Source organism: Musca autumnalis, unplaced genomic scaffold, assembly GCF_047663935.1.
Source record: "Musca autumnalis isolate F117 unplaced genomic scaffold, ASM4766393v1 scaffold_3, whole genome shotgun sequence".
Taxonomy (NCBI): Eukaryota; Metazoa; Arthropoda; class Insecta; order Diptera; family Muscidae; genus Musca; species Musca autumnalis.
Window position 1 is genome coordinate 24,491,777 of NW_027411866.1, and position 16,326 is coordinate 24,508,102.

General features: G+C 35.6%; 1 protein-coding gene across 7 annotated transcripts; it reads left to right on the top strand.

The window, feature by feature from the left end:
- Window positions 1-5,496: 5,496 nt before the first annotated feature.
- Window positions 5,497-9,079, top strand: LOC141399652 (uncharacterized). Of its 7 annotated transcripts, XM_073978780.1 has the most exons (6): window positions 5,497-5,941; window positions 6,696-6,803; window positions 6,867-6,933; window positions 7,002-7,336; window positions 7,389-7,853; window positions 7,905-9,079. In XM_073978780.1, exons 4-6 carry the CDS (start codon window positions 7,239-7,241, stop codon window positions 8,758-8,760), a joined length of 1,419 nt encoding a protein of 472 aa, XP_073834881.1. In that variant the 5' UTR covers window positions 5,497-5,941; window positions 6,696-6,803; window positions 6,867-6,933; window positions 7,002-7,238; the 3' UTR covers window positions 8,761-9,079. The 7 variants fall into 7 exon arrangements, with proteins under 7 accessions (XP_073834881.1, XP_073834883.1, XP_073834885.1 ...); XM_073978782.1 differs by having other exon boundaries at window positions 6,867-7,336; window positions 7,905-9,055; XM_073978784.1 differs by lacking the exon at window positions 6,696-6,803 and having other exon boundaries at window positions 7,905-9,055.
- Window positions 9,080-16,326: the final 7,247 nt, after the last annotated feature.

The window sequence follows — 16,326 nt, forward strand, 5'->3', positions numbered from 1 at the left end:
ATTTCAACCCCGCTTTACAATCGTGTTGTTAACTTCCAGAATTATTGATATGCCTTTAAATGACGCAGTTGTTTTTTTGTTTTTGGAAATGATTGTTTAATACTAATAAGCATACAATGAATAATTGCTGCGTTTTTTTTATGTGTTTTAATAGTTCAGTGAAATTTGATCAGCGACAATAATTTTTTATAATTATTATTAAAATTTCTCTCTGAGAAAGTGAAAAATTTTGTAGTAACGAGGAATTTAATGACGTCGACGACAATTGTAAATAATTATCTCATATGATCCTACTGTTGAATATTGTCGTATCCCCTCATTGCTATTGTTTACCATTTATTAACTTATTATTTACCCCTTTTGGTAGTAATTATACATTATTGTTGACGCTGAGAAGAATTTTAAAGGTTTTCTTTTATTCTGTTTAAAGAATAGATAAATATTTCCGTGGCAGTAATGGTAATTTATAAACTATTGTTGGATTTTATTTGGTATAAATTTTAGCCTTTTTCCATTAGGGAAAGGAACTAAGGTGCTTTTACATTGTGAAGCAAAATTTTAACCTTTTTCCGGTAACCGGATTGGCTATATCCGGGTTAGCAATGTTTGTGTTGATACAATAGTTTCTAAATTATTATTAGTGCTTTTGAAAATACGAGGAACGTAGGAATCATAGAGAGCAGAATCTAAATTCGTTTCGGACACAGATTTTAGATTAAATTGTGAAATGTTTGTTAGTGATCCACATCTCTATTCTTATAAAACATTTTTGATGAAAGTTACCCTGCAGTTGGTATGTAGATATTAGCACGGGGTGCTGTAAGAAATTTTAATATTATTCTGCAATTAACCTATTAAATTGTATATATGTTTTCGGTTGACAATAAAGTCAACATATACAAAAACTTTTATTATTAAATTTAACATTCAAATCAAATGATTCTATACAAATGAAATGAATTAAATTTTGCAATTATCTTGATATTATGAGATTTATGTAAAATGTCAGTCCCATCAACCTATACTTTTAATCCATGATTAAGAGGAGAACAACATATACTTTTATTTCGATTCCACCCAGTGAGCTCATTAGGCCAGGAAATTAGTGAGTCTAAATTACATTTGGTGCACAGTGGTACCCTGTATGGGAGTGACATTGAGTCATCTGTTGATGATTGTATGCACTTTAAATTGAATTCTATATACAATTACGATATCTGTTGAACTTTATGAATTTTAATATTAGTCATAACTAAACCTAAGGTTATCCTAAGTAAATTATAATAAGTTTTTTTGTCATCCATGACGATGAATAAATTAATGGAATGAAACTCGAATTATATTGGACATTATGATGTTTTAAGAAAAAGGTCAATTAAGGTAAGGTAAAGGTTGAGTAAGCCAGATGAATTTTGGGGGTCTTCAGTATTGGAGGTCCATATGGGGGTTCTTATGGAACCCATGGGTGGGCATAAGGGATACCCAACAACACCTTGAGGAATCCACTACAACAACAACGACTACTTAGCGCTTCAACAACAACCAAAAATAATTTTACTGAGTGGTATAACATAACTTTTTTTGTAAGTGTATACGAGTGCGGCCGACTGAGCCAGCCGATATAAATTTATGTTTTCTGCGATTGCCATTGCCATCTGGTGATTTTTTTTTTTATTTTTTTTTATATAAACCATACTCGTTCGTACATCATTACAACAAAACAAAATTAAAAACTGTATAATAAAAGAAGAAAATTGAATTTGTATGTTTCTTTTTGAGATTGCTACCAGTAGTGCGATTCTCTAACTCATTTTTTGCGATACCGACAAATGTCGGTAAAATTAAAATGCTTATAATTTCGGTAATTAATGATATTATTCGGTAAGTTAGCGACCAATAAAAAGTAGTCTTAAATTTCTACCGATAGCCACAGGGTGGTCAACTTTTATGTGAACTTTTCATTCATAATTTTGCGTTTTAAAGTTACCGATTTCTGTCGGTAACTCAAAAAATGAGTTAGAGAATCGCACTACAGATCTACAATTTTTTCGTTTCTTTACTTTTCTGGTAATAGTCTGTTTATATTATGTCTTTTTGCTGGGTTAACTTTCTTTATGAGGATTTATTTGACGCATACGCAAAGGAATTGACCAAAGCATATATATAAAGGTAGAAGTGACAATCACCTGTATTCTTTCTTTTTTGTAAATTTAGTTTTCAAAATGTAATAGGGTCTACTCATGAAATTTTAAACTTGAAGTTTGTTACCTGCTTTTCATCCAAAATTGATATTGCTCTACATAGTCCAGGAGCCTTATTTATACAATAATAAGGTTACTGGACTGAGTAATAACAACTACACTGTCCTCGCTGCCTCGAACGGAGACAAGGTGAGAACATGTGTAGTCGCAAAAAAGAACATAAAACTAATGCTTCTCTCTAATTTCAGTAGAGGAGACATCACCACCATAAGGATGGACATAGGGCATGGAAAACCCTTTATAATGGCCTCTGTCTACATGCCTTATGAAGACCCCGACGCACCCGGCGGCATCGTAAATACTCTAATGGACGAAATAGGGAGCACACGCCACATCATTCTTGGATGCGATGCAAGTGCTCATCACTTCCATTGGGGAAGCAGCGATACCAACACTAGGGGTGAGTCAATTTTCAAATTCATGTTGCAAAATAATTTAAGAATTTGTAATAGGGGTACCACACCCACTTTCCAAAATAGAGTTAGAGGCGAAGTAATTGACATCACCCTAACCAATTTGGAAGACTCCGAAGTTATGGACTGGAAGGTATCTGAAAAGTGCTCTTTTTCAGATCACAAGATGATACTCTTCAAAGTCCCCATAAGTTCGGAGAAACAAAAACCATACAGGAATTCCAGGAGGACAGACTGGAACAATTACAGCTTACAAACGACTTCGGTGTTAAGCAATCCTCAAGATTGTCTACAGCAAACGAAGTTGAGGTTGCTGTAAATGATCTAAATAAGTCCTTCCTGAGGTGTTACGAGGATTCCAGCCCAATAACCTACCCTGGGAAGAAATCTCAGCCGGTATGGTGGAATAAAGGCCTGGCCAGTCTTCGCAAGGCGGCCAGGAAATCTTACAACAAAGCCAGCAAATCTTCACTCAGTACAGATTGGGATACATACAGGGTTAACTTCAATAAATACAAGAGTGAAATCAAAAAGGCTAAGCAAAGATCTTGGGTTTGCTTTGCTGAGTCTATAGAAGGAGTTAACGAAGATGCCAGGTTTCGTAAGATTCTATCCTAGGATCCCAAACCCATGGGTAGCATCAAACGAGGAAACGGCACGTGGACCAACTCTGGTCTAGAGACTCTAAACCTGCTGTCAGAAGTTCATTTTCCAGGCTGTACTCACCTAGAGAGCGACTCGCAGCATACGAATCACAATCTGGGCTGCACGGCACAGGAGGAGGAACTGATCGACAGCATAATTAGCATCCCAAGAATAAAATGGGCGATAGACAGCTTCCAGCCAATTGGCAATAAGGCAATCTGGCCTAGCTACTCTCAATATAGAACCAATTCTCTCTTCTCACTTAACAAGTTAGGGATAAAGACCACTGTAGGACTCATTACGGGTCATAACATGGTCAGGTCCCTAACCTCTAGATGGGGCAACAATAGTGTAGACTATGTCAAGACCCCGAAGAAACAGAGACGGTCGAACATCTACTGTGTATGTGCCCCTCGCTAATCACGAGGAGACATCGATTCTTCTGTAGACATGAGATAAATACTCTGACTTTCTTCTCCGACATAGATCCCATCTGCATTTATCAATTTGTCAAAAATCTTAATTGGCTTGGCAAACAAAACTAATCAACCACTTTTCTATTCTTCTTCACACAGGGGGATAGAAACCGGCTCAGCTTAAACCACATCCATACTACATTACCTCCACTGCATTAACACATCTTCAACTACATCAACACATCCTCAACTTCAGCAGCCACACACCCACATCCATAACTAAATCACATCTTTAAAACCAAAACTCTTTTTCATCAGAATCAGCAATAGACAAACCACCGCATACCATCCACCATATACACCAGCACTCATCACCATCACAACCTGAACAACCAATACTTCAAACTCTACAATAGACCTACCACAACACTCAACTTTTTTCTGAGGATGATCACAATCGACCTCAAGGTCTCCGAGTGAAGTAGCTGCCAACAACGGTAGCTGCGCGTCCTATAACCTAACCTATCCTAAACGTGTAATAAAAATTACGTAGGAGAATTCTGAATGCATTTTATTTACATTTTGATTCAAAATTGTTCTATTATAGAGGATTATCAAAATGTATTTATCATGGCACAATTACCCAGGTAGTGGTATCGTAAAATTTTGAAAATGTTATGTCAACATTTTCTTTATGTTGTTGGAGAAATTACAACAAAAATTATTTTTATAAAGAGATTTGACATTACATATTCGAACAGCTGGTGTGATACCACTACCTTGGTAATTGTGCCATGGTATTTATGTTTTCCTGAAAAAAAAATTGGAACGACCCAAGATCTATTTAATAGGTCACGTAAGTAGCACAACAACAACTCATTTTTGGCGGAAAATTCTTCAATATGTCAAAATGTTTGTTTACGTTTTCATACAATTTATTCACAATAACAAAAAATTTGACAGATTGAAACCAATCAGCTGGAAGTTTTACGCCACCTTATTATTTCATCATGGAACGACCCTATTATACAATATTAGGTGTGTACGATAACTTTCCCAGCAATAATTACTCAGCCAGTTCCAGCAACCTCTCTCAGTGAATTTTACTCTCTCAAGCAAGAAAAATTGCAGAAAGTTATCGAACAGCATTTTGCAAAAACTTGCAAGAAAGTCAGCTGTTTCCGAAAATGTATGAAATTTGTTTTTGTTTCTTTTGATATTTTAAACCAAACGGAACAAAAACATAAATTTTAAAATTTCACTTTACTTATTTAATGCTTCAATCCTATCCACAACGCTTTAGAATCTAAAAAAAATGTGCAATCGTGAAATTTTCTTGGTCGAAAATGTTAACATTTCGATTTGTTTACATTGAACATGTGATTAAAAGTCAGCTGATCAGACTTGCAAATTTTTGCGGGACAAATTTTCCCAGCAAAAATTTGCAAGTTCTCAGTCACAAAACTCTCCAAAAATCTCTCCAAACTCGCTCTCTTTTGCTGGATAATTTTGTTATCGAACAGCATTCAGCAAAAATTTGTACGAATTTGTACAAATTATTGGGTTATCGTACACACATATTGTCTTTGACAATTAATTTTCAATAACAACAACATTTTTTTTTTGTAACTTTGTTAGTTGTTGTAACTTTGTTACACTATGTTTACATTTACGAAATCCACTCGATTTCATCTGACAAATCCATAGGTTAAACGTCAAATGAAATCCAATGGATTTCAGATGAGATTTCATTTGACGTTTGAGCTATGGAATTGACAGATGAAATCGAGTGGATTTCGTAAATGTAAACTTGGCATTAGTTGGAATTGACATTTGAAATCCAGTGGGTTTATTAGATCCGGTTATATGTAAACGTACTATAAAACTGGCCATGAGAGAGCAATTTTGACAGTTTTCTCTTTTACCACTTTTACCATTATATAAGTAAAGGAACAAAGCTATTATAATAACAGCGGAAATGCACAAAACAAAACAATAGAGAAATAAAAGAAAAACAACAATTAAAAAACAATTTAAGGCTTTGTTTTTGCCGCCTTCATGAAACTAAAAACAATGCAAACAGCTGTTTTGATGTTACACGATGACTATTGTGAATGATTTAATATAAACATTCGTAAAGGAAGTTGGAACTATTTTGGCATAAATTGAATAATCTTCCAATTGGCGGGAGAGATTTTTACCACAGGTATGTAGGTCTTTTTGTCCTGATTACAAAAATGTTTTTATCGAGATATGGGCCTCTGAAAAGCGTAAATTTCAATAAACATTGTAAAATGCATTGAAATGTAAGATCCCTTGCTCTTAACAAGCGCACACTGCCACTGTTAAATTTAGTAGCTGGATTTGAATCTTTTTCCACAGAAAGTTTTTAAAAATGATTTTTTTTTTCGAAAATAGCCGGACTTCGGCAGCGGTTTAAGCCTTTCTCCTATGGACAGATGCTAAATAGCGATCATAATTTCTTTTCAAAATTATTTTTTGTCACAAATCACACGTTTTTTCCGTACTTTCGAAGCCTATTGGTAGGTATAAAATTGGTTCTACAAACTTTCTAGGCAAAATGGGAGCAAAGAAAAGCATCCCAAATGACAAGTAGAAACAAAAGAAGTACAACTGTGTGTAGATTCAATTGATAAGTCCCAATTTACATTAGGCGAGTTTACTTGCGGCAATTGTCAGTTTGTAGGTGAGAGAGGGTGCTGAGAGGCAAAGGGTTACCATACGCCTCACCTCTCTCTCCTACAAAATGACAATTGCCGCAAGTAAACTCGCCCAATGTAAATTGGGACTAAGGTTTGATATTAACTTTGAATTTTATTTCTAATCACCAGGGGATGGATTCTTGTTCTATGAAAATTTTAAATGAAAAATATTTCCTTTATAATTTTTTTCATTTGACAGATTTTTCCTTTATAAAAGTTTTCATTTCACATTTTCAGAGAACAAGAATTGATACCCAGGTCAGAATGAAACCTTCAACTCGTATATCCACTAGAAACAGGAAGAAAAACTCCGCGGAATATACTATGAGCCAGCCCCCCTATTCAGTAACTTTTTAACAACTTTACTCATTGTTTATTTTACAACAATTTCATTTGTTTGTTTTGTAGTTGTTACAAAAACAAAAGAAATTTTAACAACTTTTAAATCGATAAAAGTTACAGAATAGGCCTACAGGTAACTTTATGGCGATAGGAATGGTTACCATAACTGCATTGTAATAATTAATAATACCTAATCAATAGAATAAAAGAGCAGTTGTGGATGCAGCGGATACCACCTGTGATGCCTCAGATTCCGATAAGTTGCTGATAAATGAATATGAGAATAAAATTGCTAGCGGAATTTATAAACCAATCATAAGACCCTGTAGTAAATATTCAATATGGTCAATATTTAACAAAATCTCTGATGAAAATGGTACGTGTTTCAATGGCTGGTTATATTGCAACAGATGTAAGCATGTTGTGAAAGAAGAGGCAATGAAGAAACTGAATCAACATAAATGCTTAAGTATTGTGAAAAAGTTAAAGAAACAAGCAAAGACGGGAAGTCAGAAGTGCATTGTCCATTATGGAAAGTACGTGTAAATTATACCTTAATATACGATTAATTTACATTTTAATTTTTAGAATATTTAAAGAAACATTTCGTGAAGAAAGATTGCGAAAGATGCGCATTAGAAAGAATCTTAAATCCGGTATCTACAAATATATAACAAAGACAGACTCGGATAATCCCATATGGAAATTATATTCCCTTATAACGACGCAAAACGGTGCAATGGCGGAAGATGGTTATGTCTATTGTCGGAAATGTGAAGGCATTTATAGATACATTCCCAAAAGATGTAATAATTTGAGGAGACATGTTTGTTTTGCTGAATCCGGTTTCAAAAGGCAATGTGAACTTCAAAATCGAAAACATATAAATGAACCTAAGTGTTCTTCACCCTTGGAATGCGAGGAAACAAAAGATTTGGCGACCAAAATATTTGAGCAAAAACAAGAAGAAGAGTCATGCGAGGAAGTAGGGAACATCTTTGATAGCAGCAGTGAAGAAGAAAATTTAAGCCAAACAGAAGAAAATCAAGAAAGGTAAATAATCAAAAAAAAAGTAGAAGATTTTTTAAAATATTGTTACATTAGGAAAACACGTTCAATGAAATCGAGAAAGACCGACAAAACTATTACCTATTCTAAACTGAAGTCTTCACATGATAAAAGTTGTATGGATCCCTCTCAAGTTCCCAGCATATCACCAGCTGAAGAAATGCAAATCATAAGAAATAACATTAAAAACAAAATTGCCAACAAAGTTTATAAGTTGCAAGAAAATAGTTTCAAGGAAATTTTATCTTTAATTGTTGCGGCAAATGGTCGTGTAATCAAAGATTTCCTTTTTTGCCACAAGTGTAAGCAAGTTGTGGAACATAAAACCTCCATACCTGATTCCATGCAACATGAATGCTTTAAAACATTAAACTTCCCTGGAGATCTTCAAAATGTTATTGGAGGAAATCTAATGGTGTGCGAAGAAGAACCCTTAAGTTTTGAACTGCAGTTAATAAAACAAAGTGTCCAACACAAGTTATCCATTGGACAATATAAATTAATGGTAACTAACAACAACAATAATTTGTTATTATATCCAAATCTATGCCATATTTCCATGACATATGGATGTTGTGTAAATGAATTTGTTGCCTGTAAATTGTGTCGAGAAGTTTTGCCTTATGGGCCGGGATATGTAAGACAATTAAAACAACACAAATGTCAGGTGACAACAGAAGACCTGCTAGATATGCCAAATACCAATGAATGTTTAACAGAAACATCTATCACCCCATTAGAAGAAAGGTCGTTTTCAACTGTCGCCGTAAAGAAAGAATTGGAATTTTTAGATCAAACCACAAAAATTGATGCAATGGAGATTGAAGAACTGGAAATTAAGCTAGAGGTTGAGCAGCTAGATGTCAAGGAAGAGTTTTTAGCCATACAATAGCGGTAATATTACGCAGACTTCAATATTTAAAGTTTCAATAATTGAAACCTAGCCCATAGGGCCAAAGGAACAGTTCCTAAAACAATGACACATATGTGTTTATGCATATACTGATCTTTCGATTCAAAACAAGTTTTTTTGAGGCCTTCGTCTACCACGCACATACATACATACAATTTTCAGTATGCAAAATAAAAAGTAAAATTAAAATTGAATTAATATTGAAATATGTGATATCGGTTGCACTGCAACACTGCATTCTTTTACATGTATGGAATTTTGAAAAAAAAAAAAACAACAATTTATTTCACATCATTAAGTTGTTTTTACAGTGTTTCATTTAACTTGCTTTGGTGTCTATTTAGTTCAAATCTAGTAACTCATTTTCCACACAGTTGCAGTTGACCAATCGAACTAAAACTTTGCACACTTCTCAGATTTTGATGACGATACATGAATATGAAACCAAAACCAATATGGGTCCATTTTTCGCTATAGCCCCCATATAGCGGTACCACCCGATTTCAGTTATTTTGAAGATTTTATCTTAATTTGTAGCCCGAATTGGCTGTAACTTGGCATTTGCAGTTCCCAATGGTACAGAAACTTCCCCGCCAAAAATTGTGGACATAGGTCCAGGTTTTGGTATAGCCCCCACATAGCGGTACCACCCGATTTCAAGTGTTTTAAGTATTCTATTTTCATTTTTAGGCCGAATTGGTTGTAACTTGGCATTTGGAGTTCCCAATGGTACAGAAACTTCCTCACCAAAAAGTGTGAACATAAGTCCAGGTTTTGGTCCCACGGTACCACCCCATTTCAGGCATTTTAAAGTTTGTATCTAAATTTTGTATCCTAAATTGGCTGTATTTGGTTATGGGGTTGTTTTCAGTGGTCAAAAAAATGTATTTACTAAAAAGTTGAAAATAAGGGGTCGATTATGGATAGCAACCCAACTCCAGTTGCGTTGCCAGAAGAGAAAATCATGCGATTAAAATGAGCAAAAAGACGGAAATTTTTTGTCAAATTCAATCAATATCAGTGTTTTGAACCTTCAGGTATTAATTTAATTGTAAAAAAGTATACATTTTTATGCGGAAATAGAAAATTCCATTACTAATTTTGCTGTGGGCAACGCAACTGGAGTTGGGTTGCTATCCATAATCGACCCCTAAGTAATTTAAAAGCAATTTTTGGGGCTGTTAAAAGGCATTGGGGGTTATCATGAATGAAATTCACCGTAAGTTTTGTTTTTCCACCATTGCAACTTAGTCCCAATTTACATTGGGCGAGTTTACTTGCGGCAATTGTCATTTTGTAGGAGAGAGAGGTGAGGCATATGGTAACCCTTTGCCTCTCAGCACCCTCTCTCACCTACAAACTGACAATTGCCGCAAGTAAACTCGCCTAATGTACATTGGGACTTAAGGGAGAAAGTGAAAAATCTTATCTTGTTGTAAGCAAAATTCAAAATATAATTTTACAATCACAATGGTAGAGATGAAGAGAAGATTGAGTGAATATATTGTGAATGAAAATATGATAATGTGGAAGTAAAATGAAAAAAATAGGATGTTAATTTTCTTCCTATTTTTTTGTTATTATAGCTTTGTTCTAGAACTAAAAAGTTTTTACAATTTTTACGACTTTTACACATTTTACCCGAAAACCCGTTCCCGCACACAAAAAAGTTGTAAAATGTTCACTTCTGTTTAAACAAAAATGGCGCTGAATGACGCTCTCTTTAAAAACTTTTTACTCGACAAATTTGAGCGTGTAAAAAATAGTAACATGGATGCCGGCGTCTGATTGGCTGATGCGCCGACTTTGACATTTGTTCCAGCTTTTTTGCGTTCCCGAACTTTTTGAAAAAAACTTTTGTGTGACAACAATTTTTCTCTCTTTTACGAGTTTTACTATTAAAAAGTACGGGAACAAAGCTTTTACTTCCACATTATCATATTTTCATTCACAATATATGCACCCAATCTTCTCAAGGCGAATTTAACAAGGTGATCCAATAGTTGACGTTAAGCTGAAAGCACATACAACGTTTGAGTTAAGCTGAAAACAGATACAACGTTTGATTAAAGTTTTGCGTTGGGCATCGAGAAAAAACAACAACAACAGGGCGACGACGATACCAAAGTCCAGCGACGATACCAAAGTCCAGCGTTTATCTGTTTGCCGGCATATATTTCAAATGAATTTGAATTTTTCGGCATCATGCCCAACAGTGTAAAAACGGCCAAAACGACACAAAACTTTACTCAAACGTTGTATCTGTTTACAGCTTAAAGTTTTGCGTTGGGAGTTGACAAAAAAACAACAACAACAGGGCGACGCCGACATGAAAGTCCGGCGTTGATGTGTTTGCCGCCATATATTTCAAATGAATTTGAATTTTTCGGCATCATGCCCAACAGTGTAAAAACGGCCAAAACGACACAAAACTTTAATCAAACGTTGTATCTGTTTTCAGCTTTAGGTTGTAGTCTACATTTGCTGTCAAATTTTTTTGCGCGAAATATCCAAAAAAGTTAGAAGAAAACGTTAAAATATTATTCGCGAAGCTTTAACAAAGATGTTGTACACAGATATTCTTTATAGAAGCGAAATATTTGTTATTTATTTTTGATTAAAAATATGTTTTGACAGCAAATGAAGACATACATAGGTTGCTATTATTGTATCACCTTCTTTCTTACACCATGCAATCTTCTCTTCTTCTCATGGTGGAATAAGAAGGTGTTACATCAAATCATATCAAACGTCAAATTTGCTCACAATAATGCATTACTGTGAATTGCTTGTTTACATTTTGTATGTGATTTTATTCACAGTAACGTATTTTGACAACTGGTATGAAGATCAGCTGTTTTTGCGTTACACCTTATGATTCGGAACAAGTCTCGTTTAGGGGGCACATCTCCGTTCGGGCTGAAATTTTTACCATAGGTAGTCCTTGGGACCCTGATCACGACTATATGTATTCCCGAGATATGGGACATGACATTTCGGGAAAGTCCTACTTTAACACCATTACTTTATTTATGGGCACCTTTCGGATCGGGCTGAAATTTTCACCATAGGTAGTCCTTGGAACCCTGATCACAACGATATATATCTTTCCAGGGGGAAGTCCATACTTTCCGAGATATAAGTAGCCGGCCTTCGGCTGGGTTTTAAAACTTTCTCCTATGGACAGGAGCAAAAGTCGTAAACGCAATCAAAAGTACTCACCACGAGCTTTATGGGCCGATTCCGTACAGCGAGTCGTGTCGCGTTGCCAGTTGCAATTTTTCCATTACGTATGGCAAAAGTCGCACGACGACGTCAAATTTTGTCGCCGTAATGTTCATTTTCCGGCGACAACAAATTTGTTGTCGCCGTTCATTTTTACTAACGAATAAAAATAAAATAAAAATAACTTGTTATCGACGATTATTTTCTATCGCTGTACGTAGTGCATTTTTTAAATTTTGTCACAGAGACGATAGACGACGCGACATGACTCGCCTCGCTGTACGGAATCGGCCCATTAAAATGATACCCATATTGCCCAAGTAAAAATAGTAAAATGTCAAGACCCATATCTCGGGAAGTATGTACTACCCCCGGAAAAGTTATATATAGTTGTGATCAGGATCCCAAGGACTACCTATGGTGAAAATTTCAGCCCGATCAGAGAGGTGCCCATAAATAAAGTAATGGTGGTGTTAAAGTAGGGCTTTCCCAAAATATAAAGACCCATATCTCGGGCAGTATGTACTTCCCCCGGAAAAGTTGTATATAGTTGTGATCAGGATCCCAAGGACTACCTATGGTGAAAATTTCAGCCGAATCCGTGAGGTGCCCCTAAACGAGACTTAAGCCTAACTGGGTACCTACTACACAAGTCCGTCTCTTCCAGATTCCCTAGGGTATTCAAAATGAAGATTACACCCTATAAATACTCGTCCATAAAATACTCCAAAAATAAGCGTAAATGGTCTGAACAAAATGCTTGAAGTGTGAAGTTAGAGGTGAAGTGTTTCTCATAACATACCCGATAAACTGTATTTACTTTATTACCTCCCTCTCCCCCCTATAGAGTTCAAAGCAACCTTAATATCCATCTCTCCATACTTCTCACAAGGGGTTAAACTAGAAATAGTACTGCCAGATGTAAGAAGATTAGGACACGTCCAGCATTATTACTAAGAACTCCTTGTCGATGATAGTTGCGGGGAATCCGTGCTGGTAACAAATTTCTCTATTATATTTCAGTTTGGAAGACCGTAGCCCCTCCCAGCGTTTACCAAGGCCATTAACAAATCTCTTCTGGCTTGGGTTTGGCTTCGGAACAGATATTGACTCTACCACATTGCTCGAAGCAGTAGGTATCGCATTTTTTTTTGACTTGAGCAACTACTGGGTTATGGGAGGAAGATCTCGGCCATCTGAAATTCGTGTCGGCGTACTTGAAGTTAAGTTCTCTCGAATTTTCTCACGTACCTAAGCTTGCTTCTAATGAAGAAGACTTCCTTCTCAGAATGCAAAATCGGATCTCATACCACAAATTTGCGAAGATATAATACAGCACGTTTGTAGTGCTGCGCATCTTTAGCTTCTCTAGTAGGTCTGTCCTTAGAGTTATGTATTCGGCCCGATCATGAATGTAAACTAACCGTGAGTTTTGTCTCTCTGCCATTGCAACTTTAAGGAGAGAGTGAGAAAATTCACGGGGGGTTCATTTTCAGGGCAATCATGAATAAAAATTCCGTGTGTAATTTGTTCCCTTTCCCCAAATTTCACAAATTTTTTTATTTCCGTATTTATGTTCAAAAAATTAATATTTTGGTCGATTAGACGAGAATATTCCATAACTAGGCTATTCTAGTAGTTTTCCACGTTTTAAAATACTGATACACCTTTTTAAATTATTTTCCGTGCGAAAATATTCCGAGGTAAATTTTTATGATTGCACTGATTGATTGATGTTAGAATCTCCTTGAATTCTCTATCGTCGATCCCTCCTTCTCCATTCTGCCTTTGAAGTTTAATACCGGCATGTGCCTAGCTGGAACTGGGATTGCTGCAAGTTTAGCATCTGAGTCCATACTCCCTTGCTCCATGTTAATTTCATCTATTTCCCATAGTAGACTTGGCCGGGATTTCCATTACTTCGTTCTTAAGGTTCAGATTGAGTAACATATCCTTTTCTATTTTTATACCCTAGACCACACTGTGGTAAGGGGTATTATGTCTTTGTGCATTTGTATGTAACACACAAAAGGAAACGAAATAGACCCATAGTTCCTTTTGGGGATATACATAGAATCACTTTCTGAGTCGATTTATGCATGTCCGTCTGTCCATGTATTTTTGTTCGCAACGTACAGGTCGCAGTTTTTGTCCGATTCAGCTGAAAATTGGGGAATATAATTATTTGATCCAAAATCGGTTCAGAATTGGATATAGCTTCCATATATAATTTCGGACGATTTTACGTATTTGATGCACCAAACTCGCTATATAGGTCCGATTTTGATGAAATTTGGTATGTGGGACTGAATTCGATCTAGAAACAAGTATGCCAAATTATATCGAAATCGGTTCAGATTTGTATATAGCTTCCATATATATTTTCGCCCGACTTGACGTATTTGCTGCACCAAACACGCTATATAGGTCCGATTTTGGTGAAACTTGGTATGTGTGACTGAATTCGATCTAGAAACAAGTATGCCAAATTATATCGAAATCGGTTCATATTTGGATATAGCTCCCATATATATTTTCGGCCGATTTGAGGTAATTGCTGCACCAAACACGCTATATACGTCCGATTTTGATGAACTTTGGATTGTGAGGCTGAACTCGAACTAGAAATAAGTGTACCAAATTATATCGAAATCGGTTCAGATTTGGATATAGCTCCCATATATATTTTCGGCCGATTTTAAGTATTTGATGCACCAAACTCGCTATATAGGTCCGATTTTGTTGAAATTTGGTAAGCGTGACTGAATTCGATCTAGAAACAAGTATGCCGAATTATATCGAAATCGGTTCAGATTTGGATATAGCTCCCATATATATTTTCGCCCGATTCCTCCAGGTATATGCTGCACCAAACACGCTATATATGTTTGATTTCCATGAAATATGGAATGTGTGACTGAATTCGGACTAAAAATAAATGTGCCAAATTACATCGACATCGGTTCAGATTTGGATATAGCTCCCATATATATTTTCGGCCGATTTGAGGTAATTACTGCACCAAACACGCTATATACGTCCGATTTTGATAAGATTTGGATTGTGTGGCTGAACTCGAACTAGAAATAAGTGTACCAAATTATATCGAAATCGGTTCAGATTTGGATATAGCTGCCATATATATTTTCGCCCGATTTCACGTATTTGCTGCAGGAAACGCCCTATATTTGTCCAATTTTGATGAAATTTGGAATGTGTGACGGAATTTTGTCTAGTAATAGGTGTACCATATTATATAGAAATCAGTTCAAATTGATATACAGTCAGGGACAAAAGTTTACATACACCCCCTAAATCTCGGGTATTAGGGTTAGTAGTGATTTTTATGAAATTCCAAGTATGCAGCTTTATTTCGTCTCACTAATAAACAATATTTGATAGAACAAAAGTATATTCCATAATACAAATAACGGTAAATTTTAAAAAAACCTAAAAATGATGGGGACAAAAGTTTACATACACCCCAAGGAAATATGCGTATTGCCGTGCAATTTATGGAATTAACAGCAAAATTTATACATTTTATTGTTTTGGTGAATGCCTCTGGGTGTTTGAGATATATTTTAGAGAAAAGAAAATAATTTTTGGGGGTCAAATGCCGTTATTTAAGGTCAAACTTCTTGTATAGCTTGTTAAAGCTGAACCTTGCTTAATTCTTTGCGTTTTTAGGTAATGCACTTTAAAAAACCACAAAATTAGTGTCAGATTACAGATTTTGAGACCCTAGAAAGCGTTGGAGTTGTTCTTGTGCAAAATATTACTTATTGGACGTCGATAAATGCCCGCTTTTCATCAGATTTCTCAGGAAGTTAATAAATTCCGCGGAATTCTTGGTGCAAATTATATATAGAGGGCCTTGAATTGCCTTGTAATATGGTCTGATACAATCCTCTGGCATCAATTGAATCAGAAATGTGAAATATTCTGTTACAAACCTGTTCCCGAAGCTTCCAACGCATCAAAATGTAAGCACTACCAAAAAAGGATGAAATTTGTACTGTGAACAACGTCGTTTTCGTATTATGATCATTACCGTCACTATAGGGGCGAAAAGTTTCGTATAATTGTACATTTCTGAGTTAATTGATGCCAGAGGATTGTATCAGACCATATTACAAGGCAATTCAAGGCCTTCTATATGTAATTTGCACCAAGAATTCCGCGGAATTTATTAACTTCCTGAGAAATCTGATGAAAAGCAGGAATTTATCGACGTCCAATAAGTAACATTTTGCACAAGAACAACTCCAACGCTTTCTAGGGTCTCAAAATCTGTAATCTGACACTAATTTTGTGGTT